The sequence below is a fragment of the Coregonus clupeaformis genome, unplaced genomic scaffold, assembly GCF_020615455.1.
Source record: "Coregonus clupeaformis isolate EN_2021a unplaced genomic scaffold, ASM2061545v1 scaf2044, whole genome shotgun sequence".
Classification (NCBI taxonomy): Eukaryota; Metazoa; Chordata; class Actinopteri; order Salmoniformes; family Salmonidae; genus Coregonus; species Coregonus clupeaformis.
The window spans coordinates 15552-41778 of record NW_025535498.1 but is presented as its reverse complement, the minus strand read 5'-3'; the positions used below and the strand labels follow the sequence as shown (position 1 = coordinate 41778).

The 26227-nt window shown below is 45.1% G+C and overlaps 1 protein-coding gene across 1 annotated transcript; it reads right to left on the bottom strand.

Moving 5' to 3' along the window:
• Positions 1–12343: 12343 nt before the first annotated feature.
• Positions 12344–25034, bottom strand: LOC121560666 (ubiquitin carboxyl-terminal hydrolase isozyme L1). The gene is given in 11 exon segments (XM_045219095.1): positions 12344–13629; positions 15345–15403; positions 15490–15559; positions 15724–15771; positions 19871–19896; positions 19899–19955; positions 21198–21339; positions 21557–21615; positions 21618–21684; positions 24727–24738; positions 24880–25034. Coding segments are annotated over 11 exon segments (660 nt in total). The 5' UTR covers positions 24916–25034; the 3' UTR covers positions 12344–13545.
• Positions 25035–26227: the final 1193 nt, after the last annotated feature.

Below are 26227 nucleotides of genomic sequence, written 5' to 3'. Positions count from 1 at the left end.
CGGCTCGGGGATTAGAACCAGCGACCTTTCGGTTACTGGCACAACGCTCTTACCCACTAAGCTACCTGCCGCCCCTATCTCAGTTCCAGTGCTAAACCATCATTAACTCTTGAATCACCTGATCAGTAACTCACCACCAACACTATGATCAGCTGAGTCAGTGGTGTTAAAAAAACATATATGCCATTTAGCAGACGCTTTTATCCAAAGCGACTTACAATCATGTGTGCATACTTTTTTACGTATGGGTGGTCCCGGGGATCGAACCCACTACCCTGGCGTTACATGCGCCATGCTCTACCAATTGGGCTGGAACTAAAGCCTGCACCTCCTGGAGGCTAGCTCTCCAGGTCCATAATATATGCCATTTAGCAGACAATTTTATCCAAAGCGACTTAATAAAAATCCTAACGTCGCTGAGCCTCTTCCATTAAACGGCCGTATTTGCTGTAGTGTTGTTTGTGTTGCTACCGTAGTGGTGAGCACACTAAACCATGTAGCACTGACGCTGGTCACACACTACAAGGTTCTTCACTGGGTCCTTATGGTTCTCCATAGCTACCATGTCACTGGGTCCTTATGGTTCTCCATAGCTACCATGTTGTCACTGGGTCCTTATGGTTCTCCATAGCTACCATGTTGTCACTGGGTCCTTATGGTTCTCCATAGCTACCATGTTGTCACTGGGTCCTTATGGTTCTCCATAGCTACCATGTTGTCACTGGGTCCTTATGGTTCTCCATAGCTACCATGTTGTCACTGGGTCCTTATGGTTCTCCATAGCTACCATGTTGTCTCTGGGTCCTTATGGTTCTCCATAGCTACCATGTTGTCACTGGGTCCTTATGGTTCTCCATAGCTACCATGTTGTCACTGGGTCCTTATGGTTCTCCATAGCTACCATGTTGTCACTGGGTCGTTATGGTTCTCCATAGCTACCATGTTGTCACTGGGTCCTTCTGGTTCTCCATAGCTACCATGTTGTCACTGGGTCCTTATGGTTCTCCATAGCTACCATGTTGTCACTGGGTCCTTATGGTTCTCCATAGCTACCATGTTGTCACTGGGTCCTTATGGTTCTCCATAGCTACCATGTCACTGGGTCCTTCTGGTTCTCCATAGCTACCATGTTGTCACTGGGTCCTTCTGGTTCTCCATAGCTACCATGTTGTCACTGGGTCCTTCTGGTTCTCCATAGCTACCATGTTGTCACTGGGTCGTTATGGTTCTCCATAGCTACCATGTTGTCACTGGGTCCTTATGGTTCTCCATAGCTACCATGTTGTCACTGGGTCCTTATGGTTCTCCATAGCTACCATGTTGTCACTGGGTCCTTATGGTTCTCCATAGCTACCATGTTGTCACTGGGTCCTTATGGTTCTCCATAGCTACCATGTTGTCACTGGGTCCTTCTGGTTCTCCATAGCTACCATGTTGTCACTGGGTCCTTCTGGTTCTCCATAGCTACCATGTTGTCACTGGGTCCTTCTGGTTCTCCATAGCTACCATGTTGTCACTGGGTCCTTATGGTTCTCCATAGCTACCATGTCACTGGGTCCTTATGGTTCTCCATAGCTACCATGTTGTCACTGGGTCCTTATGGTTCTCCATAGCTACCATGTTGTCACTGGGTCGTTATGGTTCTCCATAGCTACCATGTTGTCACTGGGTCCTTATGGTTCTCCATAGCTACCATGTTGTCACTGGGTCCTTCTGGTTCTCCATAGCTACCATGTTGTCACTGGGTCCTTATGGTTCTCCATAGCTACCATGTCACTGGGTCCTTATGGTTCTCCATAGCTACCATGTTGTCACTGGGTCCTTATGGTTCTCCATAGCTACCATGTTGTCACTGGGTCCTTATGGTTCTCCATAGCTACCATGTTGTCACTGGGTCCTTATGGTTCTCCATAGCTACCATGTTGTCTCTGGGTCCTTCTGGTTCTCCATAGCTACCATGTTGTCACTGGGTCCTTATGGTTCTCCATAGCTACCATGTTGTCACTGGGTCCTTATGGTTCTCCATAGCTACCATGTTGTCACTGGGTCCTTATGGTTCTCCATAGCTACCATGTTGTCACTGGGTCCTTATGGTTCTCCATAGCTACCATGTTGTCACTGGGTCGTTATGGTTCTCCATAGCTACCATGTTGTCACTGGGTCCTTATGGTTCTCCATAGCTACCATGTTGTCACTGGGTCCTTATGGTTCTCCATAGCTACCATGTTGTCACTGGGTCCTTATGGTTCTCCATAGCTACCATGTTGTCACTGGGTCCTTATGGTTCTCCATAGCTACCATGTTGTCACTGGGTCCTTATGGTTCTCCATAGCTACCATGTTGTCACTGGGTCCTTATGGTTCTCCATAGCTACCATGTTGTCACTGGGTCCTTATGGTTCTCCATAGCTACCATGTTGTCACTGGGTCCTTATGGTTCTCCATAGCTACCATGTTGTCACTGGGTCCTTATGGTTCTCCATAGCTACCATGTTGTCACTGGGTCCTTATGGTTCTCCATAGCTACCATGTTGTCACTGGGTCCTTATGGTTCTCCATAGCTACCATGTTGTCACTGGGTCCTTATGGTTCTCCATAGCTACCATGTTGTCACTGGGTCCTTATGGTTCTCCATAGCTACCATGTTGTCACTGGGTCCTTATGGTTCTCCATAGCTACCATGTTGTCACTGGGTCCTTATGGTTCTCCATAGCTACCATGTTGTCACTGGGTCCTTATGGTTCTCCATAGCTACCATGTTGTCACTGGGTCCTTATGGTTCTCCATAGCTACCATGTTGTCACTGGGTCCTTATGGTTCTCCATAGCTACCATGTTGTCACTGGGTCCTTATGGTTCTCCATAGCTACCATGTTGTCACTGGGTCCTTATGGTTCTCCATAGCTACCATGTTGTCACTGGGTCCTTATGGTTCTCCATAGCTACCATGTTGTCACTGGGTCCTTATGGTTCTCCATAGCTACCATGTTGTCACTGGGTCCTTATGGTTCTCCATAGCTACCATGTTGTCACTGGGTCCTTATGGTTCTCCATAGCTACCATGTTGTCACTGGGTCCTTATGGTTCTCCATAGCTACCATGTTGTCACTGGGTCCTTATGGTTCTCCATAGCTACCATGTTGTCACTGGGTCCTTATGGTTCTCCATAGCTACCATGTTGTCACTGGGTCCTTATGGTTCTCCATAGCTACCATGTTGTCACTGGGTCCTTATGGTTCTCCATAGCTACCATGTTGTCACTGGGTCCTTATGGTTCTCCATAGCTACCATGTTGTCACTGGGTCCTTATGGTTCTCCATAGCTACCATGTTGTCACTGGGTCCTTATGGTTCTCCATAGCTACCATGTTGTCACTGGGTCCTTATGGTTCTCCATAGCTACCATGTTGTCACTGGGTCCTTATGGTTCTCCATAGCTACCATGTTGTCACTGGGTCCTTATGGTTCTCCATAGCTACCATGTTGTCACTGGGTCCTTATGGTTCTCCATAGCTACCATGTTGTCACTGGGTCCTTATGGTTCTCCATAGCTACCATGTTGTCACTGGGTCCTTATGGTTCTCCATAGCTACCATGTTGTCACTGGGTCCTTATGGTTCTCCATAGCTACCATGTTGTCACTGGGTCCTTATGGTTCTCCATAGCTACCATGTTGTCACTGGGTCCTTATGGTTCTCCATAGCTACCATGTTGTCACTGGGTCCTTATGGTTCTCCATAGCTACCATGTTGTCACTGGGTCCTTATGGTTCTCCATAGCTACCATGTTGTCACTGGGTCCTTATGGTTCTCCATAGCTACCATGTTGTCACTGGGTCCTTATGGTTCTCCATAGCTACCATGTTGTCACTGGGTCCTTATGGTTCTCCATAGCTACCATGTTGTCACTGGGTCCTTATGGTTCTCCATAGCTACCATGTTGTCACTGGGTCCTTATGGTTCTCCATAGCTACCATGTTGTCACTGGGTCCTTATGGTTCTCCATAGCTACCATGTTGTCACTGGGTCCTTATGGTTCTCCATAGCTACCATGTTGTCACTGGGTCCTTATGGTTCTCCATAGCTACCATGTTGTCACTGGGTCCTTATGGTTCTCCATAGCTACCATGTTGTCACTGGGTCCTTATGGTTCTCCATAGCTACCATGTTGTCACTGGGTCCTTATGGTTCTCCATAGCTACCATGTTGTCACTGGGTCCTTATGGTTCTCCATAGCTACCATGTTGTCACTGGGTCCTTATGGTTCTCCATAGCTACCATGTTGTCACTGGGTCCTTATGGTTCTCCATAGCTACCATGTTGTCACTGGGTCCTTATGGTTCTCCATAGCTACCATGTTGTCACTGGGTCCTTATGGTTCTCCATAGCTACCATGTTGTCACTGGGTCCTTATGGTTCTCCATAGCTACCATGTTGTCACTGGGTCCTTATGGTTCTCCATAGCTACCATGTTGTCACTGGGTCCTTATGGTTCTCCATAGCTACCATGTTGTCACTGGGTCCTTATGGTTCTCCATAGCTACCATGTTGTCACTGGGTCCTTATGGTTCTCCATAGCTACCATGTTGTCACTGGGTCCTTATGGTTCTCCATAGCTACCATGTTGTCACTGGGTCCTTATGGTTCTCCATAGCTACCATGTTGTCACTGGGTCCTTATGGTTCTCCATAGCTACCATGTTGTCACTGGGTCCTTATGGTTCTCCATAGCTACCATGTTGTCACTGGGTCCTTATGGTTCTCCATAGCTACCATGTTGTCACTGGGTCCTTATGGTTCTCCATAGCTACCATGTTGTCACTGGGTCCTTATGGTTCTCCATAGCTACCATGTTGTCACTGGGTCCTTATGGTTCTCCATAGCTACCATGTTGTCACTGGGTCCTTATGGTTCTCCATAGCTACCATGTTGTCACTGGGTCCTTATGGTTCTCCATAGCTACCATGTTGTCACTGGGTCCTTATGGTTCTCCATAGCTACCATGTTGTCACTGGGTCCTTATGGTTCTCCATAGCTACCATGTTGTCACTGGGTCCTTATGGTTCTCCATAGCTACCATGTTGTCACTGGGTCCTTATGGTTCTCCATAGCTACCATGTTGTCACTGGGTCCTTATGGTTCTCCATAGCTACCATGTTGTCACTGGGTCCTTATGGTTCTCCATAGCTACCATGTTGTCACTGGGTCCTTATGGTTCTCCATAGCTACCATGTTGTCACTGGGTCCTTATGGTTCTCCATAGCTACCATGTTGTCACTGGGTCCTTATGGTTCTCCATAGCTACCATGTTGTCACTGGGTCCTTATGGTTCTCCATAGCTACCATGTTGTCACTGGGTCCTTATGGTTCTCCATAGCTACCATGTTGTCACTGGGTCCTTATGGTTCTCCATAGCTACCATGTTGTCACTGGGTCCTTATGGTTCTCCATAGCTACCATGTTGTCACTGGGTCCTTATGGTTCTCCATAGCTACCATGTTGTCACTGGGTCCTTATGGTTCTCCATAGCTACCATGTTGTCACTGGGTCCTTATGGTTCTCCATAGCTACCATGTTGTCACTGGGTCCTTATGGTTCTCCATAGCTACCATGTTGTCACTGGGTCCTTATGGTTCTCCATAGCTACCATGTTGTCACTGGGTCCTTATGGTTCTCCATAGCTACCATGTTGTCACTGGGTCCTTATGGTTCTCCATAGCTACCATGTTGTCACTGGGTCCTTATGGTTCTCCATAGCTACCATGTTGTCACTGGGTCCTTATGGTTCTCCATAGCTACCATGTTGTCACTGGGTCCTTATGGTTCTCCATAGCTACCATGTTGTCACTGGGTCCTTATGGTTCTCCATAGCTACCATGTTGTCACTGGGTCCTTATGGTTCTCCATAGCTACCATGTTGTCACTGGGTCCTTATGGTTCTCCATAGCTACCATGTTGTCACTGGGTCCTTATGGTTCTCCATAGCTACCATGTTGTCACTGGGTCCTTATGGTTCTCCATAGCTACCATGTTGTCACTGGGTCCTTATGGTTCTCCATAGCTACCATGTTGTCACTGGGTCCTTATGGTTCTCCATAGCTACCATGTTGTCACTGGGTCCTTATGGTTCTCCATAGCTACCATGTTGTCACTGGGTCCTTATGGTTCTCCATAGCTACCATGTTGTCACTGGGTCCTTATGGTTCTCCATAGCTACCATGTTGTCACTGGGTCCTTATGGTTCTCCATAGCTACCATGTTGTCACTGGGTCCTTATGGTTCTCCATAGCTACCATGTTGTCACTGGGTCCTTATGGTTCTCCATAGCTACCATGTTGTCACTGGGTCCTTATGGTTCTCCATAGCTACCATGTTGTCACTGGGTCCTTATGGTTCTCCATAGCTACCATGTTGTCACTGGGTCCTTATGGTTCTCCATAGCTACCATGTTGTCACTGGGTCCTTATGGTTCTCCATAGCTACCATGTTGTCACTGGGTCCTTATGGTTCTCCATAGCTACCATGTTGTCACTGGGTCCTTATGGTTCTCCATAGCTACCATGTTGTCACTGGGTCCTTATGGTTCTCCATAGCTACCATGTTGTCACTGGGTCCTTATGGTTCTCCATAGCTACCATGTTGTCACTGGGTCCTTATGGTTCTCCATAGCTACCATGTTGTCACTGGGTCCTTATGGTTCTCCATAGCTACCATGTTGTCACTGGGTCCTTATGGTTCTCCATAGCTACCATGTTGTCACTGGGTCCTTATGGTTCTCCATAGCTACCATGTTGTCACTGGGTCCTTATGGTTCTCCATAGCTACCATGTTGTCACTGGGTCCTTATGGTTCTCCATAGCTACCATGTTGTCACTGGGTCCTTATGGTTCTCCATAGCTACCATGTTGTCACTGGGTCCTTATGGTTCTCCATAGCTACCATGTTGTCACTGGGTCCTTATGGTTCTCCATAGCTACCATGTTGTCACTGGGTCCTTATGGTTCTCCATAGCTACCATGTTGTCACTGGGTCCTTATGGTTCTCCATAGCTACCATGTTGTCACTGGGTCCTTATGGTTCTCCATAGCTACCATGTTGTCACTGGGTCCTTATGGTTCTCCATAGCTACCATGTTGTCACTGGGTCCTTATGGTTCTCCATAGCTACCATGTTGTCACTGGGTCCTTATGGTTCTCCATAGCTACCATGTTGTCACTGGGTCCTTATGGTTCTCCATAGCTACCATGTTGTCACTGGGTCCTTATGGTTCTCCATAGCTACCATGTTGTCACTGGGTCCTTATGGTTCTCCATAGCTACCATGTTGTCACTGGGTCCTTATGGTTCTCCATAGCTACCATGTTGTCACTGGGTCCTTATGGTTCTCCATAGCTACCATGTTGTCACTGGGTCCTTATGGTTCTCCATAGCTACCATGTTGTCACTGGGTCCTTATGGTTCTCCATAGCTACCATGTTGTCACTGGGTCCTTATGGTTCTCCATAGCTACCATGTTGTCCCTGGGTCCTTATGGTTCTCCATAGCTACCATGTTGTCACTGGGTCCTTATGGTTCTCCATAGCTACCATGTTGTCACTGGGTCCTTATGGTTCTCCATAGCTACCATGTTGTCACTGGGTCCTTATGGTTCTCCATAGCTACCATGTTGTCACTGGGTCCTTATGGTTCTCCATAGCTACCATGTTGTCACTGGGTCCTTATGGTTCTCCATAGCTACCATGTTGTCACTGGGTCCTTATGGTTCTCCATAGCTACCATGTTGTCACTGGGTCCTTATGGTTCTCCATAGCTACCATGTTGTCACTGGGTCCTTATGGTTCTCCATAGCTACCATGTTGTCACTGGGTCCTTATGGTTCTCCATAGCTACCATGTTGTCACTGGGTCCTTATGGTTCTCCATAGCTACCATGTTGTCACTGGGTCCTTATGGTTCTCCATAGCTACCATGTTGTCACTGGGTCCTTATGGTTCTCCATAGCTACCATGTTGTCACTGGGTCCTTATGGTTCTCCATAGCTACCATGTTGTCACTGGGTCCTTATGGTTCTCCATAGCTACCATGTTGTCACTGGGTCCTTATGGTTCTCCATAGCTACCATGTTGTCACTGGGTCCTTATGGTTCTCCATAGCTACCATGTTGTCACTGGGTCCTTATGGTTCTCCATAGCTACCATGTTGTCACTGGGTCCTTATGGTTCTCCATAGCTACCATGTTGTCACTGGGTCCTTATGGTTCTCCATAGCTACCATGTTGTCACTGGGTCCTTATGGTTCTCCATAGCTACCATGTTGTCACTGGGTCCTTATGGTTCTCCATAGCTACCATGTTGTCACTGGGTCCTTATGGTTCTCCATAGCTACCATGTTGTCACTGGGTCCTTATGGTTCTCCATAGCTACCATGTTGTCACTGGGTCCTTATGGTTCTCCATAGCTACCATGTTGTCACTGGGTCCTTATGGTTCTCCATAGCTACCATGTTGTCACTGGGTCCTTATGGTTCTCCATAGCTACCATGTTGTCACTGGGTCCTTATGGTTCTCCATAGCTACCATGTTGTCACTGGGTCCTTATGGTTCTCCATAGCTACCATGTTGTCACTGGGTCCTTATGGTTCTCCATAGCTACCATGTTGTCACTGGGTCCTTATGGTTCTCCATAGCTACCATGTTGTCACTGGGTCCTTATGGTTCTCCATAGCTACCATGTTGTCACTGGGTCCTTATGGTTCTCCATAGCTACCATGTTGTCACTGGGTCCTTATGGTTCTCCATAGCTACCATGTTGTCACTGGGTCCTTATGGTTCTCCATAGCTACCATGTTGTCACTGGGTCCTTATGGTTCTCCATAGCTACCATGTTGTCACTGGGTCCTTATGGTTCTCCATAGCTACCATGTTGTCACTGGGTCCTTATGGTTCTCCATAGCTACCATGTTGTCACTGGGTCCTTATGGTTCTCCATAGCTACCATGTTGTCACTGGGTCCTTATGGTTCTCCATAGCTACCATGTTGTCACTGGGTCCTTATGGTTCTCCATAGCTACCATGTTGTCACTGGGTCCTTATGGTTCTCCATAGCTACCATGTTGTCACTGGGTCCTTATGGTTCTCCATAGCTACCATGTTGTCACTGGGTCCTTATGGTTCTCCATAGCTACCATGTTGTCACTGGGTCCTTATGGTTCTCCATAGCTACCATGTTGTCACTGGGTCCTTATGGTTCTCCATAGCTACCATGTTGTCACTGGGTCCTTATGGTTCTCCATAGCTACCATGTTGTCACTGGGTCCTTATGGTTCTCCATAGCTACCATGTTGTCACTGGGTCCTTATGGTTCTCCATAGCTACCATGTTGTCACTGGGTCCTTATGGTTCTCCATAGCTACCATGTTGTCACTGGGTCCTTATGGTTCTCCATAGCTACCATGTTGTCACTGGGTCCTTATGGTTCTCCATAGCTACCATGTTGTCACTGGGTCCTTATGGTTCTCCATAGCTACCATGTTGTCACTGGGTCCTTATGGTTCTCCATAGCTACCATGTTGTCACTGGGTCCTTATGGTTCTCCATAGCTACCATGTTGTCACTGGGTCCTTATGGTTCTCCATAGCTACCATGTTGTCACTGGGTCCTTATGGTTCTCCATAGCTACCATGTTGTCACTGGGTCCTTATGGTTCTCCATAGCTACCATGTTGTCACTGGGTCCTTATGGTTCTCCATAGCTACCATGTTGTCACTGGGTCCTTATGGTTCTCCATAGCTACCATGTTGTCACTGGGTCGTTATGGTTCTCCATAGCTACCATGTTGTCACTGGGTCCTTATGGTTCTCCATAGCTACCATGTTGTCACTGGGTCCTTATGGTTCTCCATAGCTACCATGTTGTCACTGGGTCCTTATGGTTCTCCATAGCTACCATGTTGTCACTGGGTCCTTATGGTTCTCCATAGCTACCATGTTGTCACTGGGTCCTTATGGTTCTCCATAGCTACCATGTTGTCACTGGGTCCTTATGGTTCTCCATAGCTACCATGTTGTCACTGGGTCCTTATGGTTCTCCATAGCTACCATGTTGTCACTGGGTCCTTATGGTTCTCCATAGCTACCATGTTGTCACTGGGTCCTTATGGTTCTCCATAGCTACCATGTTGTCACTGGGTCCTTATGGTTCTCCATAGCTACCATGTTGTCACTGGGTCCTTATGGTTCTCCATAGCTACCATGTTGTCACTGGGTCCTTATGGTTCTCCATAGCTACCATGTTGTCACTGGGTCCTTATGGTTCTCCATAGCTACCATGTTGTCACTGGGTCCTTATGGTTCTCCATAGCTACCATGTTGTCACTGGGTCCTTATGGTTCTCCATAGCTACCATGTTGTCACTGGGTCCTTATGGTTCTCCATAGCTACCATGTTCACTGGGTCCTTATGGTTCTCCATAGCTACCATGTTGTCACTGGGTCCTTATGGTTCTCCATAGCTACCATGTTGTCACTGGGTCCTTATGGTTCTCCATAGCTACCATGTTGTCACTGGGTCCTTATGGTTCTCCATAGCTACCATGTTGTCACTGGGTCCTTATGGTTCTCCATAGCTACCATGTTGTCACTGGGTCCTTATGGTTCTCCATAGCTACCATGTTGTCACTGGGTCCTTCTGGTTCTCCATAGCTACCATGTTGTCACTGGGTCCTTATGGTTCTCCATAGCTACCATGTTGTCACTGGGTCCTTATGGTTCTCCATAGCTACCATGTCACTGGGTCCTTATGGTTCTCCATAGCTACCATGTTGTCACTGGGTCCTTATGGTTCTCCATAGCTACCATGTCACTGGGTCCTTATGGTTCTCCATAGCTACCATGTTGTCACTGGGTCCTTATGGTTCTCCATAGCTACCATGTTGTCACTGGGTCCTTATGGTTCTCCATAGCTACCATGTTGTCACTGGGTCCTTATGGTTCTCCATAGCTACCATGTTGTCACTGGGTCCTTATGGTTCTCCATAGCTACCATGTCACTGGGTCCTTATGGTTCTCCATAGCTACCATGTTGTCTCTGGGTCCTTATGGTTCTCCATAGCTACCATGTTGTCTCTGGGTCCTTATGGTTCTCCATAGCTACCATGTTGTCACTGGGTCCTTATGGTTCTCCATAGCTACCATGTTGTCTCTGGGTCCTTATGGTTCTCCATAGCTACCATGTTGTCTCTGGGTCGAGTTAGCGTAGCTACGAGCTGTGTCTCCAAGCAGCCTCGCACATGTTGAGTCAGACGTTGACATGCAGAGCTGAAATATCTAGCCAACATTTTATGAATTGAATGACATTGCTTGTGAACTTCAGAGCTGTAGCAAAGACACTTTTGCTTTGGTTAACGACAAGTCCAAACGCATACTATTAGTAGTCGTCGTCATGGCACCTGCTTGAGTCTCCGCCTTCTGGGTGACGCGCCACGTCGTCATCTCACTGGTGAGCTCTCATTGGCTACTGCTGATCACCGTTCTCACACTACCAGTGGTGGAACATTTAGCCAGTTGTCATACTTCAGTCAAAGATACCTTAATAGAAAATGACTCAATTAAAAGTGAAACTCACCCAGTAAAATACTACTTGAGTAAAAGTAAGTATTTGGTTTAAAATATACCTATCAAAAGTAAATGTAATAGCTAAAATATACTTAAGTAAAAGTTTAAATAATTTCAAATTCCTTATATTAAGCAAACCAGAGGGCACCATTTTTTAAATTGATGATAGTCAGGGGCTATCTCCAACACGCAGACATAATTTACAAACGAAGCAAGTGAGTTTAGTAAGTCTGCCAGATCAGAGGCAGTCGGACGACCAGGGATGTTCTCTTGATAAGTGCATTCATTTGACCATTTGTCTGTCCTGATAAGCATTCAAAATGTAATGAGTACTTTTGGGTGTCAAGGAAAATGTATGGAGTAAAAAGTACATTATTTTCTTTAGGAATGTAGTGAAGTAAAAAAAGTTGTAAAAAATATAAATAGTAAAGTACAGATACCCAAGTATGGATACTACTTAAGTAGTACTTTAAAGTATTTTTACACAACTGCACACAAGAGCATTGCCGATTTTGTGCCGATAAAATCAAACATGTTTGAAACTATCAGGATGGAAAGAGTACTGAAACACCCTACTAAAGTAGAAGTTACTTTACCATTTTACTCAAGTAGAAGTAAAATAGTACTCTGAAAAGCTGCTTAATTACAGTAACGAGAGCAGTAAATAATTACTTTACAGCTCTGCCACACACACACACACACACACACACACAGACACACAGAGAGAGGGAGTAGCGGAGGTGTGTGTAGTTTGGTTTATTGGCAGACAGCAGCACTAGAACAGGAAGAGGCAGAAAGGCAAAGCACAGCCAACAACATTGTTACAGTGTCATCCTGACAACGTCATCCTAACGTAGTAACAACGTCATCCTAACACAGTAACAACGTCATCCTAACACAGTAACAGTGTCATCCTGACAACGTCATCCTAACACAGTAACAACGTCATCCTGACAACGTCATCCTAACGTAGTAACAACGTCATCCTAACGTAGTAACAGTGTCATCCTGACAACGTCATCCTAACACAGTAACAACGTCATCCTAACACAGTAACAGCATCATCCTGACAACGTCATCCTAACGTAGTAACAACGTCATCCTAACACAGTAACAACGTCATCCTAACGTAGTAACAGTGTCATCCTGACAACGTCATCCTAACGTAGTAACAACGTCATCCTAACGTTGTAGTCTGACGTTGTAACAGCTGTTAGAAACAGAGCAGAGAACTGAGGAGTCAGGGTCAGGGGTCAGGGTCAGGGTCGGGGTCAGGGTCAGGGTCAGGCAGCAGAAAAACAGGAAGCCTTAAAAATCACTGACATCTCACAGGCTGCAGCTCAAAAGGCTCCCTTTCCCCCACGTAGTGCACTCCTTTCTCTCGGAGAACCAGACGTAGTGCACTCCTTTCTCTTGGAGAACCAGACGTAATGCACTCCTTTCTCTTGGAGAACCAGACGTAGTGCACTCCTTTCTCTTGGAGAACCAGACGTAGTGCACTCCTTTCTCTTGGAGAACCAGACGTAGTGCACTCCTGACTGCTGCAATAACCTCCTTAGAACACCTCACTGCCTCTCTCCACTCCTTTCTCCTCAGTCCCCCCCCCCCTTTCTCTCTCTCTTTCACTCGTTTTGCCACTAAAGGCACTTATCCGTTCCATGTCTCCAGATTAAGACAGTCTAGCAGTGGTGAGATCTGACGTAGAAATAAACAGAGTACAGCAGACAAAGTACATCAGTCGTGACATCATCATGACATACACCAGGCTTGTGCAAACTACTATCTACGCATGTGTGCTGCGGAGTGTGTGGGCAGAGTGCAAACGGTATGTTTCCAGTGCATACCGGGCGTGTGTGTGTGTGTGTGTGTGTGTGTGTGTGTGTGTGTGCGTGTGTGTGTGTGTGAGAGAGAGTGTGTGTGTGGTGCAAGTGTGTCCTGGGTCTTTAGGTGTGACAGAGAGCTACAGCAGAGAAGCGGACCTCTCCCTCCCCTCTCTCCACAAAACCCCGACACACCCTGGCTGCATCCTGGGGAGAGAGAGAGAGAGAGAGAGAGAGAGAGAGAGAGAGAGAGACAGAGAGAGGGGGGGAGAGAGAGAGAGACAGACATACAGAGAGAGGGAGAGAGGGAGAGAATATTAATGCACTAACTGTAGCTCTGGATAAGAGCGTCTGCTAAATGACTCAAATGTCATAGGTGGTAGATGATCAGTTAACAGTAAATGAACATCCCAGATAGCGCATAACCCTATGGTCAAGTAAACAGACGTCTGGAAGATGTATTTCCAAAGCCTACATATTAGCTCATTGGCCAGACGTCTTGCAGATGTATTTAAAATGCCTATATACTACATTTGACATGGTTTAGATGTTGGCCAGGCATCAACATTATATTCTGATGTCTCGGTGACGTCTTCCCAAATGAGGTCCACACTACAATTTCCAGAAGCTTTCTACAAGCTTCACCTGCATAGATCTACAGGCCTGCTGTGCTGGGTGGGGGGGTAGATGTTTTAGAGCAACATGCACCTTTTGGTAACATGATACCTCACCGGTCCAGACTCCCAAATAGCAACATTTACAAGAGGGCGACAGAGGTCCTTGTGGTCTTCTCATGTGGTGAAAGCAAAATAAATATTTTGTCTCGTCTTCCCTCATCTCCAAGTTGGCTAAAGACAGCAAGCTAGTTAGCCTTTTAGCTTCCCTCATCTCCAAGATGGCTAAAGACAGCAAGCTAGTTAGCCTTTTAGCTTCCCTCATCTCCAAGTTGGCTAAACACAGCAAGCTAGTTAGCCTTTTAGCTTCACACATCTCCAAGATGGCTAAACACAGCAAGCTAGTTAGCCTTTTAGCTTCCCTCATCTCCAAGATGGCTAAACACAGCAAGCTAGTTAGCCTTTTAGCTTCCCTCATCTCCAAGATGGCTAAACACAGCAAGCTAGTTAGCCTTTTAGCTTCCCTCATCTCCAAGATGGCTAAACACAGCAAGCTAGTTAGCCTTTTAGCTTCCCTCATCTCCAAGATGGCTAAACACAGCAAGCTAGTTAGCCTTTTAGCTCCGCTCATCTCCAAGATGGCTAAACACAGCAAGCTAGTTAGCCTTTTAGCTTCCCATATCTCCATGTGAAATAACCAGATTAATAATTAAATAATACACCCTTGCAAATATTCTTATACTTGCCAGTGTAACCTACAACATTACCCCAGTTTCATATACTGCTTGAAGGTATTCACTCCCATATCAGCTAACAGTAGAATGTCGTGTTTTGATCGCAGAGAAAAAGCACATTGCAGCCGTTTTTACCAATAACCTGGAATCACTAGTTATACTTCTAAACAAAATACATTTTGGGAGGATTCTAATAAGGCTACAATGTTGTTTGGTTTATTGTTTGAACACTTGTTGAGATTATATTTGCTTATCAATGCAAAAATAGGCTACTTTGATGCCTAGCCTATAGATCAGATCAAGAAACCAAATCAAGCTTCATTGCCAACACTGTCCCCATGGCTACGGAAGGGATGATCCGGCACGTTCCAGTTATCACGTGGCACGGGAGTACGTCAAAATGTCGGAACCCACTACAAGGAGACGCCCCCTTTGTGACGGAAAACGCTCTGTAGGGCTAGTCTCCGTAGGGTAAAAAATCAAATTAAATAAAAAAAAAGCCTTTACACAGTTTGATATGTTGGCTGAAGGTGCACATGTTTACTGGGATTAGATGAATGGAAGAGGAACGTACCTTGATGAAGGAGTCATCCTTGGTGGTTCCATGGTTCACCGGTCCCTCCATCCTACCATCTACACAACACATCATTAACACACACCGTGAGAAAGGGGAGAGATACACACCTGAGGAGAAAACTGAGACTCAGCCATACACTCACCCAGCTCATAAAGCTGTCCTTTCACATTGACGAAGGTGATAAAATGGAAGTTCACTTTATCTGCCTCCACCTGAAAGAGAAAGAGGGTAGGAGAGAAAGAGGGTAGGAGAGAAAGGGGGTAGGAGAGAAAGGGGGTAGGAGAGAGGGAGAGAATAACATATGAAATGATCCATGTCTAGATCAATACACAGTAACATCTGGAGGCGGTCCTTATGTTGCATGGTGTGTTCTCACCCTGCACTGGCCCTGTGCCGACACTTCATCATGAGCCTCTCTGATGGCCTGCAAGAGACAGCAATATATACACATCTACATTAAACAGAGATTATAGAATATATATATTATATACACACACAAAACATATGTAGACATATACAGAAGTGGAGGCTCCTCAGAAGAGGAAGGGGAGGACCATCCTCAGTGAATTCCATTAAAATAAAATGGTAAAAAACATTGAAAAATCTTATCATTTTTTGATTAAACTACACTAAATATATTTGAGTCAGCAAATAATTGATTAAAACACACTGTTTTGCAATGAAGGTCTACAGTAGCCTCCACAGCACTCTGTAGGGTAGCACCATTGTGTAGCCGGAGGACAGCTAGTTTCCGTCCTCCTCTGGGTACATTGACTTCAATACAAAACCTAGGAGGCTCTTGGTTCTCATCCCCTTCCATAGACTTACACAGTAATTATGACAACTTCCAGAGGACGTCCTCCAACCTATCAGAGCTCTTGCAGCATGAACTGACATGTTGTCCACCCAATCAAAGGATCAGAGAATGAATCTAGTACTGAAAGCATAAGCTACAGCTAGCTAGCACTGCAGTACATAACATGTGGTGAGTAGTTGACTCAAAGAGAGAGAAAGACAATAGTTGAACAGTTTAACAAATTAATTTATTCAAAAATGAAGGAGAAGCAAGAGAGCTATAGAGAGAGTCATTTTTTTCATGTTCTGTTTCACTTACTTAGCTAGCAAATGCAGCTGGCTAGTTTAGTTACTCAAACAGAGGGATGCTATGTTAGCTAGCTGGCTATGACTATCCAACACAACACTCAAACTCTTCCAAGTTAATGTAAGCTTTTGGTTACACTAACGTTATTGCATGATTGTAGCGGGTTTACTAAGGCGTTAGTTCTATTAGCTACGTTGACTAATGACGTTACTTTAGATAATATGGTGAGAAGGATGTAGGCTGTTTGTAGCGGTTATGATATGGTTTGGCTTGGAAAGCTTTTTTCACCTGGTCACATACAGCTGATGTGTTGTTCATTGAAGTCCACAAACGAAGGGAAAATATGAGAGGAGGAGAGTGCATAGAGGCGAGAAGGAATACAACGTGGCTGCTATGAAAGTGAACTGTGTTTATGCGTGATCAGGGGTGTATTCATTACGCCGATTCTGTTTAAAAACGTTTCTAAACGGAAGAAAACGAAACAGGGATAAAAAAAAATACCTGAATTTGTCCAATAGAAACTCTCGTTTGCAACTGTTGGACTAATGACTACACCCTAGATAAGCTAGATGCAGGCAAGAGTGTGCAAGGCTGTATTTAATGCGTCAATGTCTGTCACCTTGATTATTCAAAATTCTCTCTGTGTGCACCTACAATGTAAACGTTCATTCATAGGCTTGGTTATAGCAACCTCATGATGGGTATAGGGAAATTGGAGTATCATGTAGTAGCCTGAACCAATCGATGTGACATTGAGCTGGGTGAATGGAATATGAATGACAGTCTGTAATAGAAATAAGGCCATGCTCATAAATAAATAAAATTGTCCTCCCTCATCATAAATGTCACTGACCGCCACTGATATACAGGTATCTACACATCTACATTAAACATACAGTGCATTCAGAAAGTATTCAGACCCCTTGACTTTTTCTACATTTTGTTACGTTACAGCCTTACTCTAAAATGGATTAAATTAAATTGTTTTCCTCAATCTACACACAATACCCCATAATGACAAAGCGAAAACAGGTTTATATATATATATATATATATGTTTGCAAATGTATTAAAAATAAAAACAGCTACCTTATTTACATAAGTATTCAGACCCTTTGCTATGAGACTCCAAATTGAGGTCAGGTGCATCCTGTTTCCATTGATCATCCTTGAGATGTTTCTACAACTTGATTGGAGTCCACCTGTGGTAACTTCAATTGATTGGACATGATTTGGGAAGGCACACACCTGTCTATATAAGGTCCCACAGTTGACAGTGCATGTCAGAGCAAACACCAAGTCATGAGGTCGAAGGAATTGTCCGTAGAGCTCAGAGACAAGATTGTGTCGAGGTACAGATCTGGGGAAGGGTACCAAAAAATGTCTGCAGCATTGAAGGTCCCCAAGAACACAGTGGCCTCCATCTTTCTTAAATGGAAGAAGTTTGGAACCACCAAGACTCTTCCTAGAGCTGGCTGCCCGGCCAAACTGAGCAATCGGGGGAGAAGGGCCTTGGTCAGGGAGGTGACCAAGAATCCAAGGCTCACTCTGACAGAGCTCCAGAGTTCCTCTGTGGAGATGTTTTCAGCGGCAGGGACTGGGAGAATAGTCAGGATCGAGGGAAAGATGAACGGAGCCAAGTATAGAGAGATCCTTGATGAAAACCTGCTCCAGAGCGCTCAGGACCTCAGACTGGGGCGAAGGTTCACCTTCCAACAGGACAACGACCCTAAACACACAGCCAAGTGGCTTCAGGACGAGTCTCTGAATGTCCCTGAGTGGCCCAGCCAGAGAAGCCCTCTTTTGGGACCTTGCCAGGGGAAACCCTTGCCATCTAGAGCCGCCCAGAAACAGCCATCTCCCTGATGTGGAGTTTCCAAAAGCACCTAAAGGACTCTCATGAAAATAGCTGTGCAGCGACGCTCCCCATCCAACCTGACAGAGCTTGAGTGGATCTGCAGAGAAGAATGTGAGAAACTCCCCAAATACAGATGTGCCAAGCTTGTAGTGTCATACCCAAGAAGACTCGAGGCTGTAATCACTGCCAAAGGTGCTTCAACAAAGTACTGAGTAAAGGGTCTGAATATTTATGTAAAATGTCATATTTCAGTTTATTATTTTTAAGACATTTGCAAAAAATTCAAAACCTGTTTTTGCTTTGTCATTTTGGGGTATTGTGTGTAGATTGATGAGGGGGAAAAAACAATTTAAATCAATTTTAGAATAAGGCTTTGACGTAACAAAATGTGGAAAAAGTCAAGGGGTCTGAATACTTTCTGAATGCACTGTACCTACAAATTAAAAATGTAAAACATATACATGATGTATTCCTATAAGTTCCAACACCATATTGATCTGTAAAGCCATGCATCTGAGAACCCAGCAGCTCTCTGCCGACCTCTAGTGGCCAAGATGACAACTGCAGCTACATGTCTGACGTGAGCAAAAACGGTTTGACAGTTCCAACGGCAAGATTCAAAAACCTCCCCCACACGCCCGTAGAAGGACAACCCAGTCTCCAAATAAAAAGCCAACCTGTGGCATAACTTCAGCAAGAGAAGTACCCCATGGCTTGACGTTTTACATTTTGCCATGTGGTGCCATATGCTGTTACTGTAAATTGGAAACGTCTAGGAGCAACAATGGCTCAGCCGCAAAGTGGTAGGCCACACAAGCTCACAGAACGGAAACGCCGAGTGCTGAAGCGCGTAAAAAAAAAATCTGTCTGTCCTCAGTTGCAACACTCACTACCGAGTTCCAAACTGCCTCTGGAAGCAACGTGGCACCTTTGGAGTTCCGCCCAAGGAAGGCATTTTGATTGGTTTGATGTGTTGTGAGGCTTCACTGATTTACACCCTGGGTTCCAACCGCTCTTTAGCGGATCTCTGACATGGATCTTCACAGGCTTCCCGTTTTAAGGAAGCCGGGTTCACGACGAGGCTAGACTAGAGGCGTGTCCCAATAATATCTACTTTCTCCTGAAGTGTGCACTCGTTCACTACAAAATCTACAAGCGTTGGGTTGGTGGAGGAAGCATGGGCTACAGGGGGTTTCTACCATAGTCGGGCTACAGGGAGTTTCTACCATAGAACAAGTACACACTTTGGGAGGAAGGAGCGATAATTGGGACATAACCAAGGTGTGTGTGAGTGTATTATAATAATATGCCATTTAGCAGACGCTTTTATCCAAAGCGACTTACAGTCATGTGTGCATACATTTTTACGTATGGGTGGTCCCGGGGATCGAACCCACTACCCTGGCGTTACAAGCGCCATGCTCTACCAATTGAGCTACAGAGGACCAGTGTGTGTGTGTATATATATATATATATATATATATATATATATATATATATATATATATATATATAAAACTGTGAATGTGTGTGTTACCTGGTTGTTCTCCAGGTGTGTGTTACCTGGTTGTTCTCCAGGTGTGTGGCTCACAAGCGGGGGTCATGTCAGCCGCCCCATCAGGAAACTTCTTCAGAGCAGAGTCACCATCTGGCACAGAGACAGCACTGTTACACGCCACACCACGCCACGCCACGCCACACACTGGCCGTGTCTGAAACCTGTCTTACCTACTACTTACTAAAACTACATACTGTGTACTCTTCATACTACATACTATTTACCACAGACTGATTAGTGAAAACAAGCATTTATAATACAAAATAATAAAACATTAAATAAAGAAAACCCAGAAGAAAAACGTATTTTATCAGCTGTTGTCAAACACACTGAAGACCATTCTCTTCCTCAATAGTGTTCAGTGAATTCTACTAGATAAAGACCGTTCTCTTCCTCAATAGTGTTCAGTGAATTCTACTAGATAAAGACCGTTCTCTTCCTCAATAGTGTTCAGTGAATTCTACTAGATAAAGACCGTTCTCTTCCTCAATAGTGTTCAGTGAATTCTACTAGATAAAGACCATTCTCTTCCTCAATAGTGTTCAGTGAATTCTACTAGATAAAGACCATTCTCTTCCTCAATAGTGTTCAGTGAATTCTACTAGATAAAGACAGTTCTCTTCCTCAATAGTGTTCAGTGAATTCTACTAGATAAAGACCATTCTCTTCCTCAATAGTGTTCAGTGAATTCTACTAGATAAAGACCATTCTCTTCCTCAATAGTGTTCAGTGAATTCTACTAGATAAAGACCGTTCTCTTCCTCAATAGTGTTCAGTGAATTCTACTAGATAAAGACCATTCTCTTCCTCAATAGTGTTCAGTGAATTCTACTAGATAAAGACCATTCTCTTCCTCAATAGTGTTCAGTGAATTCTACTAGATAAAGACAGTTCTCTTCCTCAATAGTGTTCAGTGAATTCTACTAGATAAAGACCATTCTCTTCCTCAATAGTGTTCAGTGAATTCTACTAGATAAAGACCATTCTCTTCCTCAATAGTGTTCAGTGAATTCTACTAGATAAAGACCGTTCTCTTCCTCAATAGTGTTCAGTGAATTCTACTAGATAAAGACCATTCTCTTCCTCAATAGTGTTCAGTGAATTCTACTAGATAAAGACCATTCTCTTCCTCAATAGTGTTCAGTGAATTCTACTAGATGTAAAGCCCAATGACTATGACATCATGACATTTAAAGCACTACATTTTCTAAATATCACATACTATAAACGTTCTATTTTCACATACCCAATCAGCCTACTATTTAGAACGCAAGTATGGGTATTCGGACATTGCCCCCATCTTGGCTCCATGCGGGACCATTTTCTACTCACCGTACTCTATGTGGGTGGGGTTGTTGGCAACTGCGTGCAGCAGAGCCACAGTGCCACAGGAGTTGACCACCGTCTGTTTCAGGAAGTAGAGGCCTGGAGCCCCCGACACCTTCCCAGCCTGCTGCTGCCGGAACGACTCATGCTGAAACACACGCCGTTATCATCATCATCACGCTACATTAGAGTTTCAAACTCGGTCCTGGGACCCCCAAGTGTTGCACATTTTGGGTTTTGCTCTAGTACTACACAGCGGATTCAAAGAATCAACTCATCATCAAGCTACTAAGGCTAAAACCAAACGTGCACCACCTTGGGGTCCCCAGAACAGATAAAGACAGTGCTGCTAGATCAATGGTTACCTGTTGTGTCAGGGGGAAGAGTAGCATGAGAGCACAGCAGGGAGTCGGTACTGAAGACACTCCTCGTCCTCCAGGCCCAACACATCCACGAAGCGCCAGCTACCACACACACCCAGCCCACTGAGCACCTGCAACACACAGCGCAGTCAAACAACATTAACGTTTCCCATCAGTCTCTACAGAACACCTAGAACAGAGCTCAACACCAACATGATAGATTAGAACACCCAGAACAGAGCTCAACACCAACATGACAGATTAGAACACCAGAACACCTAGAACAGAGCTCAACACCAACATGATAGATTAGAACACCAGAACACCTAGAACAGAGCTCCACACCAACATGATAGATTAGAACACCAGAACACCCAGAACAGAGCTCAACACCAACATGATAGATTAGAACACCAGAACACCTAGAACAGAGCTCAACACCAACATGATAGATTAGAACACCCAGAACACCCAGAACAGAGCTCAACACCAACATGATAGATTAGAACACCAGAACACCTAGAACAGAGCTCAACACCAACATGATAGATTAGAACAACCAGAACACCTAGAACAGAGCTCAACACCAACATGATAGATTAGAACAACCAGAACACCTAGAACAGAGCTCAACACCAACATGATAGATTAGAACAACCAGAACACCTAGAACAGAGCTCAACACCAACATGATAGATTAGAACACCCAGAACACCTAGAACAGAGCTCCACACCAACATGATAGATTAGAACAACCAGAACACCCAGAACAGAGCTCAACACCAACATGATAGATTAGAACAACCAGAACACCTAGAACAGAGCTCAACACCAACATGATAGATTAGAACACCAGAACACCTAGAACAGAGCTCAACACCAACATGATAGATTAGAACAACCAGAACACCTAGAACAGAGCTCAACACCAACATGATAGATTAGAACACCAGAACACCTAGAACAGAGCTCAACACCAACATGATAGATTAGAACAACCAGAACACCTAGAACAGAGCTCCAGACCAACATGATAGATTAGAACACCCAGAACACCTAGAACAGAGCTCAACACCAACATGATAGATTAGAACAACCAGAACACCTAGAACAGAGCTCAACACCAACATGATAGATTAGAACACCAGAACACCTAGAACAGAGCTCAACACCAACATGATAGATTAGAACAACCAGAACACCTAGAACAGAGCTCCACACCAACATGATAGATTAGAACAACCAGAACACCTAGAACAGAGCTCAACACCAACATGATAGATTAGAACACCAGAACACCTAGAACAGAGCTCAACACCAACATGATAGATTAGAACACCTAGAACAGAGCTCCACACCAACATGACAGATTAGAACACCCAGAACACCCAGAACAGAGCTCCACACCAACATGATAGATTAGAACACCAGAACACCTAGAACAGAGCTCAACACCAACATGATAGATTAGAACAACCAGAACACCTAGAACAGAGCTCCAGACCAACATGATAGATTAGAACACCCAGAACACCTAGAACAGAGCTCAACACCAACATGATAGATTAGAACAACCAGAACACCTAGAACAGTATCTGGAACTCACCCAGTCAATGCCATCACTATACTCATATATATATATATATACACATACATACATACATACATACACAGTAGAATGTAGGCCTAAAGCGTCAAGTTCCTCTGTGTACACGTCACTGCCAATCTGAAATGGTCCACCCACACAGACAGTGTGGTGAAGAAGGCGCAACAGAGCCTCTTCAACCTCGAGAGGCTGAAAGAATTTGGCTTGGGCCCTAAGACCCTCAAACGTTTACAGATGCACAATTGAGAGCATCCTGTTGGGCTGTATCACCGCCTGGTACGGCAACTGCACCACCCGCAACCGCAGGGCTCTCCAGAGGGTGGTGCGGTCTGCCAAACGCATTACCGGGGACGAACTACCTGCCCTCCAGGACACCTACAGCACCCGATGTCACAGGAAGGCCAAAAAGATCATCAAGGACATCAACCACCCGAGCCACTGCCTGTTCACCCCGCTATCATCCAGAAGGTGAGGTCAGTACAGGTGCATCAAAGCTGGGACCGAGAGACTGAAAAACAGCTTCTATCTCAAGGCCATCAGACTGTTAAATAGCCATCACTAGCCGGCTACCACCCGGTTACTGAACCCTGCACCTTAGAGGCTGCTGCCCTAGACATGGAATCACTGGCCACTTTAATAATGGAACACTAGTCACTTTAATAATGTTTACATACTGCTTTACTCATTTCATATGTATATACTGTATTCTATTCTACTGTATTTTAGTCAATGCCACTCCGACATTGCTCATCCTAATATTTATATATTTCTTAATTCAATTTTTTTACTTTTAGATTTGTGTGTATTGTTGTGAATAGTTAGATACTACTGCACTGTTGGAGCTAGGAACACATGCATTTCGCTACATCTGCATTAACATCTGCTAAATATGTGTATGTGACCAATAAAATGTGATTTGATTTACAGAGCGTTGGCGTTTATACCTGGCTTCCGTATCAGTTAAATGTCCGTCAGAAGAGAGGGTCGAACCAGGAGCCCGACTTGAAACCCTCCGTGGTAATGGACACTAAACCTCCATGATGACTCGACAGAACAGGCCTCATTAAAATACAGCAATAATATTATAGTCACTACGCATATCTTCGCTGTTCTAACGTCTTTATCAGAACATTACCGCACCGCTGCCTGTCCCAAATGAATAGCGATGAACTTCAAATCAGACCCAGAGACATATTGATCTTTAGTCTGTCGCCCTCTCTCTCCCCATCCATCCATCCGACCGACCACGCCCTGTATCCTAGACACCGGGTGGGGCCCGAGGCCCGTAGTGGCAGAGATGCTACCGGGGAGACAGACGGTAGCCTACTAGGGCTAGGCTATATTCTAACGGCTGTTTCACCTTCTGTACATCTGTCGCTCTGCTGTTTACATGATTATTAGATGATCATCTGATGCTAACTAGTAGTTTTAACTCCGACCGGGCCAAGTCCATAATAACCTACCTGTAGATTATAATGTCCTGTTGTCTGGTTATAACGTCATATACAACTGGACATGAATACTGTCATCATATCTGGTATGACTCGGCGATATATTATACACACACCTTGTTCAGCATCTGAAACACAGACAGACACACAGAAGGAGACATTAGACAAACAATGAGAGAGCGTTGGAACAGAGCAGGCGCGTATTTTAACTTTCAGTCTTATGATAGACTTATTATAACAACAACATATTTATTAAGATGAGTCTCTACCTCCGGGTTGATCTCCATTGGTTGCCACTCCATCATGTTCGGTAAGGTTCGGTCCGGTATGTCGGTCTGTTTGTTAAATGTTCTCTGCTGCAACCAGCTGCTGAATTGGGTGCTATATGATCACACGGTGCGCGTGCACCCGCTTCATATGCTGCCGGTCATATTCCATTGTGCGGTTCGGAGGGGGGTGCGCGAGAACCGGAGAAACAGCCACTAGATCCTCCCGTAGCCTCGCCTCGTTTGTAAACAAGACAATAAATATTGCAGTGAAGTATTGGGGTGTGTGTGTGTGTGTGAGCGAGAGAGAGAGGTGTGTGTGAGGTGTTCTGTGTAGTTAGTTTTCACGAGCAGTTTAAAAGGTGGACTGATCCAATCCCGACACACACAAGTGGAAGCTTCAGTAGCCAAACTGAGAGTTTGGTGGGTGATGGGCGCGTTCGAGCAGATCACTTTTGTCAGATGGTCCAAGTCTTTGCATCAGTGGGATAGAAACGGTCCCGACTTCACTACACGATGGCCTTGTTCGAGAGCATCAAAACGACTGCCGACTGACTTGATCTACAAATCACCTTGCATCATAAATGATGACTCGTTATTTGTAGATCAGTCAGTCATTCACAATTTTACCCATGATACATTGCGTTTTGATCCTCTCGAACACAGCCGTTCACTGCATGAACTTTACAAAAAAATAATGTGATCAAAGTCATGAAGTTTTGACTGCAGAGAACAGCAACATTCTGTAGCTGCTCTTCACCATAGAGAATGATAGAGGACTAGCTGCTCTTCACCATAGAGAATGATAGAGGACTAGCTGCTCTTCACCATAGAGAATGATAGAGGCCTAGCTGCTCTTCACCATAGAGAATGATAGAGGCCTAGCTGCTCTTCACCATAGAGAATGATAGAGGACTAGCTGCTCTTCACCATAGAGAATGATAGAGGACTAGCTGCTCTTCACCATAGAGAATGATAGAGGCCTAGCTGCTCTTCACCATAGAGAATGATAGAGGCCTAGCTGCTCTTCACCATAGAGAATGATAGAGGCCTAGCTGCTCTTCACCATTGAGAATGATAGAGGACTAGCTGCTCTTCACCATAGAGAATGATAGAGGCCTAGCTGCTCTTCACCATAGAGAATGATAGAGGCCTAGCTGCTCTTCACCATAGAGAATGATAGAGGCCTAGCTGCTCTTCACCATAGAGAATGATAGAGGACTAGCTGCTCTTCACCATAGAGAATGATAGAGGCCTAGCTGCTCTTCACCATAGAGAATGATAGAGGACTAGCTGCTCTTCACCATAGAGAATGATAGAGGCCTAGCTGCCCTTCACCATAGAGAATGAT